This window comes from Salvia hispanica, chromosome 6, assembly GCF_029641045.1.
Source record: "Salvia hispanica isolate PSC_SH4W2 chromosome 6, Shi_PSC_v1, whole genome shotgun sequence".
Classification (NCBI taxonomy): Eukaryota; Viridiplantae; Streptophyta; class Magnoliopsida; order Lamiales; family Lamiaceae; genus Salvia; species Salvia hispanica.
The window spans coordinates 19,545,613-19,563,162 of NC_142697.1; the positions used below are offsets into that span (position 1 = coordinate 19,545,613).

The 17,550-nt window shown below is 36.1% G+C and overlaps 2 protein-coding genes across 11 annotated transcripts; both read right to left on the reverse strand.

The window, feature by feature from the left end:
- Positions 1 to 3,509: 3,509 nt before the first annotated feature.
- Positions 3,510 to 8,004, reverse strand: LOC125208133 (Pyridoxal-5'-phosphate-dependent enzyme family protein). 9 transcript variants are annotated; one of them, XM_048107700.2, is made up of 8 exons: positions 7,668 to 7,983; positions 6,853 to 7,218; positions 5,415 to 5,457; positions 4,965 to 5,309; positions 4,368 to 4,497; positions 4,073 to 4,252; positions 3,689 to 3,950; positions 3,510 to 3,598 (listed from the first exon to the last, which is right to left on the reverse strand). In XM_048107700.2, the coding sequence occupies exons 1-7, from the start codon at positions 7,740 to 7,742 to the stop codon at positions 3,731 to 3,733; spliced, it is 1,359 nt and encodes a 452-aa protein (XP_047963657.1). In that variant the 5' UTR covers positions 7,743 to 7,983; the 3' UTR covers positions 3,510 to 3,598; positions 3,689 to 3,730. The 9 variants fall into 9 exon arrangements, with proteins under 9 accessions (XP_047963657.1, XP_047963658.1, XP_047963656.1 ...); XM_048107701.2 differs by having other exon boundaries at positions 3,510 to 3,950; positions 4,965 to 5,294; positions 7,668 to 7,982; XM_048107699.2 differs by having other exon boundaries at positions 3,510 to 3,950; positions 7,668 to 7,981.
- A 300-nt stretch (positions 8,005 to 8,304) lies between these two features.
- On the reverse strand, positions 8,305 to 14,029 carry LOC125206029 (oxysterol-binding protein-related protein 1D-like). 2 transcript variants are annotated; one of them, XM_048105296.2, is made up of 8 exons: positions 13,282 to 14,029; positions 12,098 to 12,454; positions 11,668 to 11,755; positions 11,076 to 11,554; positions 10,143 to 10,298; positions 9,816 to 9,983; positions 9,050 to 9,394; positions 8,305 to 8,712 (listed from the first exon to the last, which is right to left on the reverse strand). In XM_048105296.2, the coding sequence occupies exons 1-8, from the start codon at positions 13,783 to 13,785 to the stop codon at positions 8,524 to 8,526; spliced, it is 2,286 nt and encodes a 761-aa protein (XP_047961253.1). In that variant the 5' UTR covers positions 13,786 to 14,029; the 3' UTR covers positions 8,305 to 8,523. The 2 variants fall into 2 exon arrangements, with proteins under 2 accessions (XP_047961253.1, XP_047961252.1); XM_048105295.2 differs by having other exon boundaries at positions 9,675 to 9,983; positions 13,282 to 14,028.
- Between the last annotated feature and the right edge of the window lie 3,521 nt (positions 14,030 to 17,550).

The window sequence follows — 17,550 nt, forward strand, 5'->3', positions numbered from 1 at the left end:
TGAACAATTAAATGAGGAATTTGTACTCTTTGGTATTTTGTTTAATATTTTGAACGACATTAATTCAATGCTTAGACCACGACTTTGCAATTCCAAAGATTTAGTAGTATGATATTAAAGGCAACATATCTATTTGTCTACTTTAATGTTACTCCATTCAAGTCATTTTAATATATACTCCTAGGACATACAAAATCGTACGGTAGTATGGCCTACTACTAACAATCATTTTTTTAATTGTTGTCAAAGCGACCATTTTACTTTTTCTGGAGAAGTATAAAGAGCATCCAATTTTAAAGTAACAATTGTAATGCACCATGGAAATTCCATGATTTTATTACTTACTAAGTATAGTAGTAAGTACTCCCTACTCAACGTTTTATTTTAGTGCTTTCAATATTGTGATATTCAGATTTCGATCAAACATTAGTACTACGATTTTAAAAAAGCTCAATCTGAAAAAATCCAAATGCAGGACGAGACCAAAGATAGGAATCAGATATACTATAAACTGTGGTTGGGGAGTCTCACGTGAATTATTTACCATGTTTTATTTTAAGAAAATTGATTTTCCACCTATGATCGTACATCCTCGTTAAGTCGTTTTAACACCACTCAACTTTGGCATCGAAATAGAAATATATATCGTGATCTGCAGCACAAACTGATTTTGTTAAGATACTGAAACTATAAAATAAATCGCATTAAATGGATTCAATTTGTTTCCAGTATATGAATTATAAACTCATTAGGTTGTTTAGCTCTGCAGTCAATTTTAATACTCCTAATAATGTAACAACGAAATGTTGTAGTCAATATATATTGCCTATTTTGTCAAAAAATGACAAAAATTTGCAGCGTTAATACAAATGAAATCATTTTCAGGGAAATGATTGTTTGATTTGATATAAAGTCTTTATGCTATAACACCTCTATTTTATCTCATGATTAAAGTATTTTATATCTTGATTAATGAATGCTTTTGATAATTTATATTGAGATAAAAATATGAATTATAACATAATCATGAAAATCAAATTTCTCGTCCAAAAGAATTAAATACATTTATCTTCATAAAAACCAACTTCTCGCGCCGAAATCTCCAGCATTTACAAGATTATTTTGTATACTACATAATTTTGGGTTAGTTAAAAAGATTACATCACGTAATTATGGGGAGATTGGCACCGAATTGTATACAAATATTTAACTATTTAAGGACTCTCTGTCTTGCTGTTTGATTATTTGCAAATTGCAAATTGCAATCTAGTGGCGATGTTATATGTCTTAAATGGAATTAATAATATTTAATGAAGTTATGTTCCCCATTTGAAGCACAAATAATAATGGAGAAGTATTTTAAAGAAGTAAACAGGAGTATTTATAAATTCTGACGAGTGAAAAGTATGTGAAAGGGATGTCTGCTGTATTCCCATCCACCCCCTGTTTTAAGATGGTTGCGTTGTGGAGTTTAAAATCAACATTCCTTGGTGATATGATATGCCTAGCCTTTTACACATTTATCTTATTCCCTCTCTCTATGTGCACCATAATCTACTCTATATTCCACAACCAACAACGTTTGTATAGTATTTTGACTATTCTAGTTTCTAGTCTTTTGAATTGAATCCGGAATCGAGCCATCAAGATTGTTCTTCTGAAGATTCATCCTCTTTAAAGATAGTAATAAATTGCCAATTTCATATGTTTCCTTCAAAATTGACTCCTCAAGAAAAATCAATCTCGTTAAAGAATTGAGGATTTTTCTAGAGAGAAAATTATGATCAAAAGTTAAAGATTTAAGTTTGGCAACATAGCTCTAGAATTAGGGAGGAAAATTGTATTGAAGAGTAAGAGAGAGAATGACTCACAGGGATCAAAGCAGAAAATGAATTAAATTGAATTTCATGAATCTTAGAAGATATTTTTAAATATTATGGACCAAAATTGATACTTTAACAAAATTTGAGAACTTCCTTCTTTTAAATTTTAATAATTTATTTTATTTGCAAATATTGCAATTTAAAAAATATACTAATTGGAGATTAATAAAAAAAAATGATGTTTGAAAGGTAGCTAGAGTTGCAATTAAATTTGTGTGGATGAGCTATTGGTATTGTGCTGAAATTTGAAATATGTTGATGTTGGTGAGACATGAATAATACTCCTATAATTTGGCGTAAATTTTGGGACACAACCATGAACGAGCTTGGTGAAATGAAACTAAGAAACGAGGTGTGTTAACTTTGTTTCTTTTTCTAGTTTTTTTGCAGTTATTCATAGTGACAGAAATCATTGTCATAAACTTACCAGAACTACTCTTTCCTTGAAAGGACTAAATCTTTGTGACCAGTCTTAAAAATCATTCCATGTTGGTGATATGATGCAATTAATTCCACCTGCATAAAACTCTAATTTCATGTACGGAGTAACTTTTTTTCTACTTCTGTATGCATTCAAGTATATTTGTGATTGGGAATCAATGTTATAAATACAACGGCCGGTATTATATTTAAAAAAGAAAAGATATACTGTTGATCGAATACCTAGATAATTTAACAATGAAATTTCGAACATTCGATTATTTAAAATAGAGATATAACACATGGTATTAGCATTCGTAAGATGAATTAAAACTTAGTAAATGGAGGCCACAAATTACAATCATCTCTGTTTTAAGTGGAGTAATAAAAGAAGCAAGCAACAGTAGTCGCATTTTACCCCATAACTAACTAATGGCATTAGCAACAAAGCCCAATGAAAAAAAAAAGATGAATAAAAAACAAAAACAACCATCCTTGTTTGCCTCCCTTGTTACCAGGGATGCTGCCACCACCATACCCATCGATCTGAATCACCACCGCCACCACCACCACCTATTACTGCTGTCCACTGAGCTAGCTCAACTCAATCTCGGGAGTCATGCTTGTGTGGTGAAGGACATATATACTTACTATAGTTTTGAGGTTGGTTTATTTCTTTATTTAATTTCACCGTGGCCAAGATTGTCCATGCATAAATTTTTTTATTTATCGGGGTGAAACCGATGCGGTCATACCTACTTTTCTTACTTCCAAGATTATTAAACAATCATGCTTTGGGGTTAACCAACTTAGGTGATTGGCAAATCATATATTATGTGTATGCTCGAATTCTGAAATACCAAAATGTTCATCTTATTAACTCCTAAACTTGCAACTTTCGATGGTTCGTTCGTATATTAAATTTAAAACCACTCTTGAAATAATTGATTCGGATTTCCATGCTTTTAACTTATCTGGAAAAGACTAAATTTTATTTGCGGCTTATCAATTCATAATTATAATCTGTTAATTTACGATTTAATAAGTCCGATAATACTAGTAGGAGTATGATTTATTCAAACTCAAATACAGTGAATCACCGTACAGTGCGGTGCAGTCGGATCTCCACTTTGAAGATACATTCAGAGTTGAGAGAAAAGCACATATCACTTACTAATACGATCAAAATTGTTTCAACAGGAAAGATGCAAACAAAATAAAGGACCAGCCTTTATGACATTTTTTGTTAGCTTCTTTGCTTTCACGGACGTCTGAGTAGCAGGCATGTACTACTCCTAATACATAGTTATGTCAACATATAATCAAACTAAATAAGACTATATATTTATAATAACTACTACATTTCTCAAAATTATAGTACTAACCTTTCTACTAAAAATGTCTATGGTATGAGTTGGCATTGTTCTTCAGGCATTCATGCGGAAGAAAGACTTATACCGTTGCGCGAGTCCAAACATTCCCAGTGTCCCTCCGGTGTGCAGCATAACGATTTTGGCATCTTGTACCTGGCTGAGCTGAGTTGCAAGATCCCAAGCAGCCAGAGTGTATATTGGGTCCACCAGGACACCGGTCTCTTGTGCTATCCTTCGACATTCCTCAACTTCGCCTTTTAGTATATTGCCAAACCTGAAAGGGTTCAATCATCATTTTCAAGCAAGATGGAGTAGTATTTAATTGCAATGACACAACCTTGATGATACTCAACTAGGTTATCTATATATGTTAACAATGATCAACTTATCATTTACTTTCTAGGTACACGGCGGTCTACCCATTGCACGGTTCCATTATTTCCTTCAGATGGAGCTAAACCCTGATGAGGAGATGATGTATAGACTCTAAGAAATTCAGATATCAAACTCTGCTCCTTTCTTTTGTATCCCTCGATTTTGTCAGCCAGCATCACGGCACTCACCTCCCAAGGAAGCCTTATTTTGCAAGTTCAAATCAATAGAGAGATAAGCAGCTCAAGTAAATGCTTGGATTAGTCGGAAAATAAACTGCGTATATAGACAATAGACATCACATCATCGTAAAGAATACCCTAAAGATAGAGCCCCGAGAGCCAAACCAACAGCTGTTGTCCCGGTGCCAGCATCTACAACGATTTTCATGGTCTGCTCTTTGCCAAACAAATGTTTTTGTGATAAGTATTTTATCAATCGCATAACACCTGATAGGAAAAAACAGGTTAACCACTTCTTAGTAAAGCATCTGATATGCATAAGAAAGTATAAATGGATCTTCTAAACACAGGCATAAGCAGGGATGGGAATTTGGATCTATTCTTTACATTGCAAAATGGAACAATAATGCAGCAACAGCAGAAATTCAAAAAATATGGGAGAAACTACAGAACACTAAAAGAACAAGGATCACATGTTGGCATCGCCATATAAATTGGAAGGTACTACTAGATTAGGCTTGAATATGTTTTCACATCTTTTATTTTAATAGAACATACAAAAAAAACTTATAACATACTTCCCCTACGTATTTTTGACAGGATACGGGCCTGAAACCTGATCATAAGCCTTATGAGCACCATAACATACAAGATTTCTAATTGAGAAGTAAAGTTGCTTCTAATATTCTCTAAGAAGAAAGGAATCACAATGTCAACTACAGACGCTTCCATACCTAGCAAGGCTATTGCATCTCCCGCCCCTTCATTTATAATAGCAACTTTCTTAGGTTTTTCGGGACAGTTAATAGGATCTGCACGTGGAAAGTTATGTGCCCTCGATTCATAAGGTTTGAAAGAAGCCTCCATAACATCGTTGGGCCACATAATAGATCCACCAGCGCCTGCAATCGACTCCGCATGCTTTGCAAGCATTTCTTCTCTCTTGGCATATACAGATCTTGGAACATAAACCACATCACTGTACAGTTTAGAAACAAGATTGTAACCAGTTACAGTTTCAGGCTCTTCTCCTCGAAGAAGTATGTGTGCCTTCAGTCCTCTCTCTGCACATGACACAGCTGCATTACATTGGAATAAATGGTCAAAACGGTATTATAACCGCATTGAACTACTTTGAAAGAATCCAAGTGTAAAACACACAAACTTTCCCTTTTGAAACATACCAACTGCAGCAGCATGCGCACTTTGGCAGCCCCCACAGGTAACCTAGAAATGTTTCCAATTATATTAAAGACATGCATATATAGGAAAGTTTGAGGATTTATTCAATTCATATGATAGAATGTACTATGAAACATGGTGATTTCTAATGATTTCTGTTGTGCTTTCCTCAGTGTAATTGAAGTACTACTACAAGTTCAATGGCTGGAAACCAAACTCAAACAATGCGGTGCAATCTGATGCAACTCCCTCACAAGGCTGCTATGAACAACACAACTCGTTGTTCTTTGAAGTTCACAGTAAGTTCCGAGGCTAACGTTGCAGTGAATCCATCTCGTAAACAGCGCTCAGAGATGTCCGTTGATGATGACCATAAGTGACAGCTGAGTGCACTCAGAAGCTGGACTGCAAAGTGACAGCTGAGTGCACTCAGCTTCTGAAAGGATTGATGGATCGTAGAATAGCACATGGTTCGCTAGGCCAGTCGATCCAATGAAGACTCCTTCCGATTACTTCAAGATGATCAAGAATCCAATGGATTTAGGAACAATAAAACGTAAAGAGAGGAATATGTACTCTGCTCCAAATCAGTTTGCTGATGACATGGTACTGACTTTTGGGAATGCTATATCGTATCACCCTCCTTCGTCTGATGTTTGACTTTTTGCGCAGCGATAAACATCAGACGAAGGAGGGTGATACGACATAGCATTCCCAAAAGTCAGCACCATGTCATCAGCAAACTGATTCGGAGCAGAGTATATATTCCTCTCCAATTTACGTTTTATTATTCATAAATCCATTGGATTCTTGATCATCTTGAAGTAATCAGGAGGAGTCTTCATTGGATCGGCTGGCCTAGCGAACCCCTGTGCTATTCTACGATCCATCAATCCTTTCAGAAGCTGAGTGCACTCAGCTGTCACTTTGCAGTCCATCTTCTGCTTTTTCCACCTTTGGTCATCATCAATGGACATCTCTGAGCGCCGTGTACGAGATAGATTCACTGCAACGTTAGCCTCGGAAGTTACTGTGAACTTCAAAGAACAACGAGCTGTGTTGTTCATAGCAGCTTTGTGAGGGAGTTGAATCAGATTGCACCGCATTGTTTGAGTTTGGTTTCCAGCCATTGAACGTGTGAGGAAAACACAACAAAAATACAGAAACCATCAGAATACATTCTCTCATATGAATTGAATACATCCAAAACATAATGTTCTCTCATATAAAGTTGCTCCAGCTTATGTTTACACGTAAACTCTCAGTTAATAACACTAGACATTTGACAAAAGTTCCAAGAGCAAAATGGATAGTTGATGGAGGGAAAACACAACTCATCATGCATTGCATCATGTAATTATGATTGCAAAGCAAGTTTTTTTGAAATGTGAGAGACCAACAAATTTGACAGTGAATTTTATCAGCACCAATGATCCAGACCAAGTTTTGACACAGTGAGATGGAGTGCTGACACAAGCTCACCACTCCGGTCACAGCATTATCTTCAAGAACGGGAAGCAGGGCATCTAATTTCCTTGATTTGTTACCATTTACCAGAGGATGCAACAAGTCATCCCTCACCACATAGAATGATGAAGAATCGTTCTTCTTTTCAAACATGCCTTCGCCAAGGCATGGTGGGATGATATTTTGATAGGAAATGGTTTCAGAAATTATTGATTCGCCTCCCTTTCGGCTAGAAGTCATTATCTGGTTGATTTTGGCATCAGGGCAGCTCAAGGCCCACCTTCTGTCAAATAATTTGTACACCGATTCATCATTAACCAGATAATGCTTCAATACATCCTGAAAAGATGAAGGCAAAAGTGATAAGGATTAGGCCACAAAAACAAATCCACACATACACCAACACATCCCCACGTATTCAAAGCTTGATAATAGCTGATGGCTTGAGGTTGGACGTTCAAAGCTTGAATCTTGCAACTCAATTGGTGCTCTTTTCACTTATCCCCCTCCGCCTCAACTCTCTCTCTCTCTCTCCCACACACACACACACACAGAGAGACATTATTGAGTTATTTCAGTTTCTTATGAGGGAACGATAACCTGGTTACCTGAAGAACGTTTCAAACATAATGAAAAGGGTTTCAGATTAAAGCGGTTTCACTGTTCTATATCAGTGATTATACTCAGCACGAATTGCGGTAAAGTTAAGAATCAAGCTTCACAAAATTACATCTACAATCTGACAATAAAGCAAATACGCAATGAAGAAGGGGGATAAAGAGAAAGACCTGGTAGGTGTTCGGAAAAGACCCATTTTTTACAGTTGAAAATACAGAATTTCGGGGCAATATTTGAAATCCCATGCTTTGCCTTCAAAACAAGGAGATGCGGATTGTAGATATTTGAACTTCGGTTAAGTTAATAAGTTATCAACGATGTCTCTTCTTTTTGGAGAGAGGTAGAACCATATCTGTTGTGTGTCTAGATTCCTTGAAAATAAAATTCTTGTATGCAAATAATCTCTGTATGTACATCTACTTAGCTACAATAGTATAGACAAAATTAGGCCAGGGAAAACGGTTCTCGGCTCTCGATTAACCTTGAACCAAAAAAATATGGTTAGGGTTCGGTTTCAGTTAGTAGGTTTAAGCTAATCTCGGTTCTCAGTTAGAGCTACAATAGTATAGACCACAAAATGCAATTTTATTTTGTAGAAATAGTAGTAATATGGAGGCCTCATATTTTATACGCAAACATAATTACTTAACTCGTACTTGCCCACAATTTGGAAAATGCAAATTTCATCTCAGAAAGTAATGCATGAGAGTATATTTCTGTGTTTGTTATGTAACACTATCCAACGAGACTGGGTTGGAAAGAAAAAATAAATGAATTAGAATAAGTAAAAAATGATACTCCGTGAAGTAACTTCTCTAACTAATTCCGAAATTCCCAATTGAGTTCAATTATATATGATGATTGTAACAATGGGGATTGTAGGATCACTCTGCGGCGGGTACAAACATCGTAGTATTACGTACACATACACTTTTTTCCCATTTACAGAAATGAATGGGGCTTACTGCTGATGATGTTGCTAGGATAAACGATTCCCCATCTGCCTTGATTGATAGTATTCACAATTTATGTTAAAGGCAGAGGAGCAGCTACCTCCTCGGCTGGTAAATCACACGGCTGCCCGAATATATCAGGGATCCCATCCCACTCGTGTTTCTCCCTAGCTTCCCAGTATCCTCCCATGTATCGGTAACAACCATCTTCATCCTTCCCGAACCATCTTGGTTTCCACCCTCTATCCTGCAACTTCCTTGCCTGCACCGAAAACTCTCGCATCAGATCTACAAAAGCTTAATATATGTATGACTTCACACCACAAAAGTGGATTAATGTGACTAAAGGCAAGCTCCCCAGCGCTTTACTTGGATCTCACATAGGAAAAAGAGACAAATAAAAGCATGGCAGACATAAATCTGTAAAAGAGACAAATAAAAGCAAGGCAGACATAAATCTGTAAAAGAGTCATTTTTCCAACAGATCAGCAAAGAGAACAGATGCAAAAAAAGCAACATGCGTCACCATAAAGTAGAATTATTTGCCAGACAGTTTCTTGCATGAAAAGGAGTACATGTCCAATAATGCCAGAACAAACCTGTCGCTGCAACTGTTCGAGCCTCAGCTTCTCAGCATTTGCCAGCTCATATTCTCCATTCTCCAAATGCCTCTGGTCGGGTCTCAGTCTTGAGTCTGTTGGTGGCAGCTTGTCCCGCAAGCCAGGTGTCAATTCGTTTAAGGATATCGCAAATGGTGTGAGATTATATCTTGTCTTGGTAACAGATTTATCTCTTTCCCAAAGCAAAACAGCTTCTGTCATAGGGTCATATCCTTTTGGCTTTGTGCTTGGATCTCCCATCACATAATACATTGCTTCATCCCACTTCCCTATTAAAACCGCAACTTTCTCCCCAGTCCTATTGTCTTGCACAATTCCATGAACCTATATTTGGACAAACAATAATTTTACGTGGCAGGCTATCAATCAGAGAAAAAAAAATTGGTAAAAAAACATAATGAAATGAATTCAGTCATATTTGTTATGCAAGAAGGTTGAGATTATATTAGCATCAATATTCATCAATATATGGTACATTCAGGTCTTCGCCCATCTAGAATCTAAGTATTCATTTGTTACTCTTATTGCAACTAGTTGTGGAGATGGGAGCCAGTGATTTGACTTCTAAAAGTTACCTTAATCGGTTTGAAGATCAGAAAATCACCTGATGTGGGTTCCGGTCTATAATAGACTGTTCTTTGAATTTGAGTTTGCAAGAGTAAGTACCACTGCCTTTTATGCGCATGGTGCCGTAGTGATCACAATAGATTTTACCAATTATAATGTTATATATAGAAGTAGTGACCTTGCTCCACTGAAATGTCTCTCCATCTTCAAACTGAAGGGTAAGAACTCCCACAGGGTCAAGCTGGATGGAACGACCCCAGAACTTCCCTTTGAGATTAGAATCTGCCCAAAATTTCCACCCTCTGCCCTCGCAATGACAGGCAACAACCATTGGATGATGACTAACCTGAAACTCCAAATACAGGACTCTTAATTGTTTATCAAATTACTACAAAGAAAATGCAACTCAGCCAACTTGTAAGCTCATCAGAATAGCAGAAATCTAGAAAAATAAAGAGAAAATGAAAATATATACAGGGAGTTTTCTTGACTACAGAAGAGTAACCTTTTCAGAAAAGAACCGTAGACCCTTATCCGGATAGTCAGCTTCATAGGTTTCCCCAAGGAGAGGATTGAAGGGTTTGCATTGCCGGCCTTCTGTTGATGCATAACCAGACACTGCAAAAGCTGCTACATTCAGAATTCTCATCAATTCATTTTCCTGCAGAAGCACAATGCAACTTCAATTTAAGTCAAGGCATCTACCTTTCAGAAGCATTGAATGGTAACTCAAACAATGACTGGAAAGGTCAACAAAAAAGGTGCAGGATACGAGATGCAAGGTCCTCACACATTACTCAGCAGGTTTATGAAGCATTCAACAGCAAGTTCAACCGTAATAAAGTAAAGATAATAACCGGACTTGGATTGATGTAATCAGTTAATTAGTTGCTTGTTAAATATCTTGAGATACTTGTCGAGAACAATAAAAACTTCTTACTTAATTCTACAAAGCACATTTTTCATATTTAATTTAGGGATCAGGCATCATATCCACAAATATTCTTATATCACCATTTCAGAGCCGACTTAGAGAGTAAATTGACAGGTCATGAAACAGAATCTCTTAGAGTAAATTGACTGGGAGTACCCATTCTCAGTCCTTTCCCTACTTCCCCAAATAGGTTTTCTGTAACTAACAGTATTGCTAGAGTCTAGTCTGAGCTTTCATTCTTATTTTAATTCCAATTGAATGTCTATATTCATTATGTGGTAGTTATAACATTCAACACGACAAAGAAAAATCAACAAAGATGGTCCAGGACACAACTTAATACATAGACTGCAACTGAAAGTTTTTGTCCCAATACATTAATAAGTGAGTTACACACAGTAACTAGGTTATCCTTCTAAGAAATGTTTGAAGCGACAATCCCCCCCTCACCCCCCAAAAAAAGACACCTGTTCAAATAAAAGTAAGAGCATATAAAGATCTGACCTGTTTCCCCCATTTCAGAGCTTCGTCGACAAGATATGAGTATTCCAAATCTTCAAAGCATTTCTGCAGTGAGGACAGAGGCTCATTAAAGTACACAGGAAGACAAACACCAGACAAATCCTTGCCAATGTTATCCTTAATGATTGACCATAGGCCAACCGGCTTCTCTTTCTCCTTTGGTTCTGGTAAACTAGCCCTTCTTTTGATGTAGGGAAACTCAATTCCCTTGACTCCAGTAGCAGCTTCTCTTAAATGACCAGAAAAGGAAGCATCTTTTTCACTCCGGGGGCTGTGAATATATATTGGATTATCTCTGCTACGATAGGAAGCACTTCTTAGAGACTCAGCGGATAAAAAGTCATTTGTGTCAAAAAAGATACCATCATCATCATCATCTGTTTCAATGTCTACTCCGTATCGACTCTCATTATCTGCCTCTGAGTCACTTGCACTGCCCTCAGACATAACTGAATAGAAATCTGCAAGAGAGTAAAAATAAGATAAAGTACATTCAATACTGAGTGAAGACTATCATCTGAGTGTTCAGTGTCGTTTTCTTGAACAATGATGTAAGCAAGAAAAATAAACAAACCGCTGAATCTTCTATTCCCTTGTCCACAGAAAGAGTCTCTGCCCTTTGTTTCATCGACTACAGTTTTTTCCAGTTCAATCTTCTCTGTCTGAACACCAAAATAATTAGTCAAAATCCTTACATAGAGATCTAATGAGGAAGAAAGGGAGAAAAATATTGGTATAATGGCACTGGAGACAAGTATTGGGGATTATAAGAAACATACATCTTGGTTTAAAGGAATAATTTCCCTATAGTACTCTCCATTCCCCACTTCTAGTGTTTTTCAGATTCAGAACGCATATAATATTCATTATAATAGAGTGCCTTTGACAAATATATAGATGATATCTACAGAAAATTAGAGTTGAACCCAATGACCAGCATGGAATATTTTACAGTCTCAAATCTAAGCAGAATTCATTCAGAAGAAAAAAAGATGAAGCGTAACCTCCAGTCTTCTTAATGTGTCAAGCAGTAACATGTGCTTAAGTTGAAGACTCTTCAATTGATGTTGCACCTCAGCAAATTCACCCAGCATTATAGACTCACAATCCTTTATTATAGTCTCACTAATGCCCTCCTCAACTAGCCGTGACCTTAACTTTTCTGCTGTAACAACAAAATCTTCAGAAGGTGCCAAGTCATTGCTTGTCAATAGCCTGGGGAATTTATCTTTAGCAGCCAGAAGAGCCTCAATCCATGAAGCTCTGTCCTCTTTGGATTGACAGCGCAAGTGAAGAGTTTTTGTTCCTGTGAATATTGAAAGTCTTTTGTCATCTGACTTGCTGGCCCGAACAGAAGAGACCTGTTCAATATATTTTTTGGTGCTAAAGGTCAAAAATGTGGGCTGCAATAATATGGAAGCTTTAAAGATTTATACTTAGTGCCTTCAAAAGGATTCAAGTATCTTCATATGAAAAGTTCACATCAGAATAATCTTAGAAAGCTACAACTCTGAAAACAAAGAAAAGTGTTATTCAGCTCTACTGCTGTTAATCTCCTTGTAATCTGCATTACTAAGATGACAGACCAAATGATTGTTGTTATCTCCCAGCTCAAAAGTCTGTTTCAGTATATTCGTACTTGAGATAAGTGAATGATGTTGCATTGGAATCGACAAGATTAAGGGCGTAAACTTGAATTTGGCACAGCCCAGTAGCAATTTTAAGCCCTAGATTATTCCCATAACTTCTATCAAAAGCTAGCATGAAATAATTTGTCTCCATGTGTTATTCCGAAAATAATTGACACAGATAGAGCAAGATTACAGAATCTAACAACAAAATCTCTATCTTCCAACTTAGCATCGGTGCATTCATTAGCATTGACTGTGAATTGCCAAAGTTTTTTTGTGACCACATTTTAGTCCTTTTCTTAACCACCCAGCTACATCTATAGCTTTGATTAAACAATTAATCCACATCCCTCTACAATCCTACAGATAGCAACAAGCTGTTCCCAAATGCAGGCTAGGGTATTGACCCCCACTTAATATACTTCACAGCAAAAATGTGCACCAGGTTCGGACGGTATTGCCTCTTTACCATAAGAGCCAAATATAAGATGCTACGACAAGATCAAATAGCAACTATACAAAACACATTGAATCACTAACAAAAGAAACGAACCGACCTTCAAATGTATCTCCCCAAATGGCTTCCACTGCTTCCCCGACCCAAGAGCATTTCCGGTTCCACTCCCGTTCCCATTCCCATTTCCACTACTACCTTTCCTCATATATCTCCAACTTTCCTGGCCAATCACCCTCGTCCCCTTCTCTCGGACCGGAGCCACGACAATCTTATCCGGCCCGTGCACCTTATAATACGAGAGCACCCCATCCTCCAACACGAACCACCTCTCCCTCCATCCCTTCCCGTAATTCACCCATTTATACAAAATGCCAGCCACACTCTTGATCTCATCACTTTCATCGCACTTCTCAGCCAGTAGATCGCCTCCGCCATTGGTCGACAAACTCACCGGCTGCAGAATCACATTGCTGTTGTTGTTGAAACTTAAACTCTCGTCGCAGCAGTTTCCATCAACCACGAGCTCCTGACTTAGGGTTTGGGACTTCACCACAGCCGGATCCTTTTCGACCGACACCGGCGCAATGCAGCACAGAGGATTCATGCTTCGATCACTGAACCTACGAGAATCGACTCTGATCCTGGGGATAGCAACTTTCGGATTGCCGGAGCTCCGCCGCACCGAACCGGAGATCGACCGGGCGACGATTCCGATAATATGACATATGATGAGTTACAGAAGCTGTGTAGCGAGAGAGGATGACGAAATGGCAGTCACGGATCGGGGGGGAGGGGATAGATATCGGTGGATGGAAGTAGAGCTGCAGATCCAATTAATGGGAGTGGTGTGAGTGGAGAGGTGCGTAGGTTAAGCGGGGGGGGGGGTAAATGCATGGGTTTGGAGCAGGTGTAATGATTGTGGGAGGCAGCTAACATGCGCTGTGGGGTTCCTGTTTGCAAAGGTAGTGACTGGAATTTTGTTGGGAGTGGGGCGTCAGGGAAAATGACGGAAATGGGTTTGCAGTTCGGCGACAGCATTCGTTATCGTGAAAGTTGACTTCTGATGTTGACTGGGGGTGATTTTGGAAAGTCGCAATTGAGGATGCTATTGGTCGGAGTAATTGATGGAGTAACTGAGATTTGTCAATTACTTCAAATCTGGAAATTAGTAGCAATAAAATTGTCAATCGAAGATAATAGCAACCGTTCCGTTGTGCGGCTGTTCCACTATTTTATACTCCTATTTTTACTAAATATATTTGTGCTATATATATTTGTAAAATATACAGTAAGACAAATTATACAGTAAGACAAATTTTTGAAGTCTTCTTATTAGTAGTACTCCATTTCTTATTCATAGACAAATTTGTAAAATATACAGTAAGACAAATTTTTTCCACCAAGCATAGCTTTGAAACTGCAATTTGACTTTCTTCTAGTTTCCTTGAAATGTTACATATTATGGGATAACTTGCTACTATTATACACATAAACTTGATCCAGTGTGGCTAATAATTAAGTTGGTGTTTTTGGTGATATCATGGGCACTTTGCATGATCACTAACCTCTGTACTTCACCATTAGCTTATGAAATTCTAAGGCATCGCTACACTAATTTATCGTATTTGTCCTTGCTGCGTCATATATTTACTTTCTACTACTAATCATTCAAGGATCACATGTAAAACAATTTATCTTGTTCTCTATGTTTTCGATGTTAACACCTCTTATAATAATTGCTTGGTCTGATTTTATGATAACCTCTTTTCTGCATCAATGCATTTGTCTTCTCTTTGTTTGTGTTTGTGGTTTGGAAAATTTTGAGCTCTTGTCTCGATGTGCACCATTTCGGTTAATCCCATAATAAAAGGCATATTTCATTTTTATCAATAAATAGTGAGTAGATCTGACCTTCTCAATCTCAGCCATTAAATTTCAAGATCTGATGGCCTAGATTCATTAGGGCTGTCAATTTTTGACACGACACGATAATCCGACACGAATCCGCACGAAATTATTGTGTTTGGATCAAGTCTTATTGGATGCGGGTCATTATTGGGTCGACCCACTAAGAACACGAAAAAATCGGGTCGGATGCGGGTTGGATGCTGGTCGGGTCGGGTAACCGGTTAAAAATTAATATTATTATTTTTATTTTGAGTAAAGATAAATTTGCAAAAATTGTATACACAAAATGCCCTTCAAATTTTAAAAAGGATAATACTAATTTATTTTGATTAGATAGCATCATTAATTACATATTTTTGTGACTAATTTGACCTTATTTATAATTTTTCATTTTTCATTTGTATTATTGTACAATATGTACCAAGACCCTTATTAAAAGATAAAATTTTAGAGAGAATAACCATCCATAGTATTTTAATGGAATAATAATGGAATAATTTTTTATTCATTTTATTTAAACTATCACAATGATAGAAAGATAAATAAATTGCTTTTTTTTACAAAGTATAAATTAGGAAAACACTCTTTTGTTAGGAAATTCTCTCATATTATTTTTGAAACCATTGATATTTTATCATTAATTTCTAACTTTTAATTTTGAAAATAATATTATACATATTGGTTGATTATTCTATCTAAAATTATTAACATTATAATATGAGTCATTCAATGATGAGACATTGTTGGACTCAACACATATAATAGTAATACAACATTCAAATGTATAGCACTTGCTCCAAAAATTGATAAGATCATGAAAAATTATTAGTATTACTATATGATAAATCACAATATTTTCAATATTTCATTTACTGTATTATTTTAATATTACTTTTATAATTATTTTCATAGTGCGTAATAATATCATAATAGAGATGGTATGATGATAACATGTGGAACCCAACATGTAAGTTGTAACATATCCTTTAATTATATGACTGCTATATAAATTGTATTTAAATATTATGATAAACCACAACAAATTTTAGACCCATATTATAAAATTAATTTATGATTAATAATCTGTTATATATTATAGTGCATCAAATGATACATAAGAGCTAGTTCGACGATAGAAGGTTGTTGCTATCAACGTCTAGGCGTGTGACACTTCAAGTATATTAGTTAATATATTCAAAATATATAATTATGTCTTCATTCATGTAATTTTGGATAATAATATTAAATGACCATGTAATGACCTTACTTTGCATATTTCTTCATTTGTTATAATATATAGAAAATATTTGAAATTACAAGCTTCAAATTATATTTCAAATTACAAAAATTAAAGTAGTCGAAAGAAATGAAATAATACAATGTACGTGAGAGATCCAAGTGAAAAATAAAACTAAATCAATTAGTGTTTAGAATAAAAGGATAATTTGAATAAATTTATGAAAAATAAGTTTATACTTATAAATACAAAACGTTAATTCAGATATTATGTACTAGCAAAACTAATCAACAAATAATTTTATAATATAATTTATTTTACTATTATATTCTTTTTATTTTGATTCAATAAATTTAATTTAATTTTTAGTATTTTCACTCTTTTTTGTTTTGTTCTTTTTACTTCTTTAGTTCTTTTATCTTGTTTCAAATTTTTTTGTTGGGTTTTGGAACAAAAGTTATGTATTTTGTTGGGTTTTTTTGGATTTTGTTGGAGTTTTGTTGTTTAAAATGGAACATCTTCATGCTATATGGCTTTTTAAAGTCTTGATCATTTTTTGAAGCAATATGTAATCGTGTTGTTATCGTGCTTAGGTTGTTGTCGTGTTGTTATCGTGTCGGGTCAACCCAAAGTGGTTCGTGTTGGTATCGTGTTCAGGTCGATATCGTGTTCTTATCGTGTCCAGGTTGATATCGTGTTCTTATCGTGTCGGGTCAACCCAAAGTGGTTCGTGTCGTTATCGTGTTCGGGTCGTGTCCGGATTTGAAGGTGACGGGTTGGGTTCGTGTTCGGGTTTGGGGTTTCCTTAACAGGTTGGGTTCGGGTTTGGCCTTATTGGGTTGGGTCGTTATCGGATTGACCCGATAACGACCCAATCCGCACGATTTGCCAGCCCTAAGATTCATGCCTCTACTACTAATAAAATTATTATTTTAATAAGAAAAAGGGTAGTTTTGGGAGTGATAGTTTTACACGGTTAATTACTTCCCTTAATTCACTCCTTTTAACTTTGGTAAATATATAATATGATTTGTTTTCTTTATTGATTTGTTTTCTTTATTGATTTGTTTCTTTTACCTTCTTTACGGTTTATTCACTGGAGTTCGATGTTCTTCTGCAAATTTTTGAGTTATTCTTCAAGTTTTTTTTCGAGAAGCTCTTGTAATATTCCTTAATTGCTTTTGGTTTTGTCAACAATGGAAGAAAGTAATTTCATTTATTTCG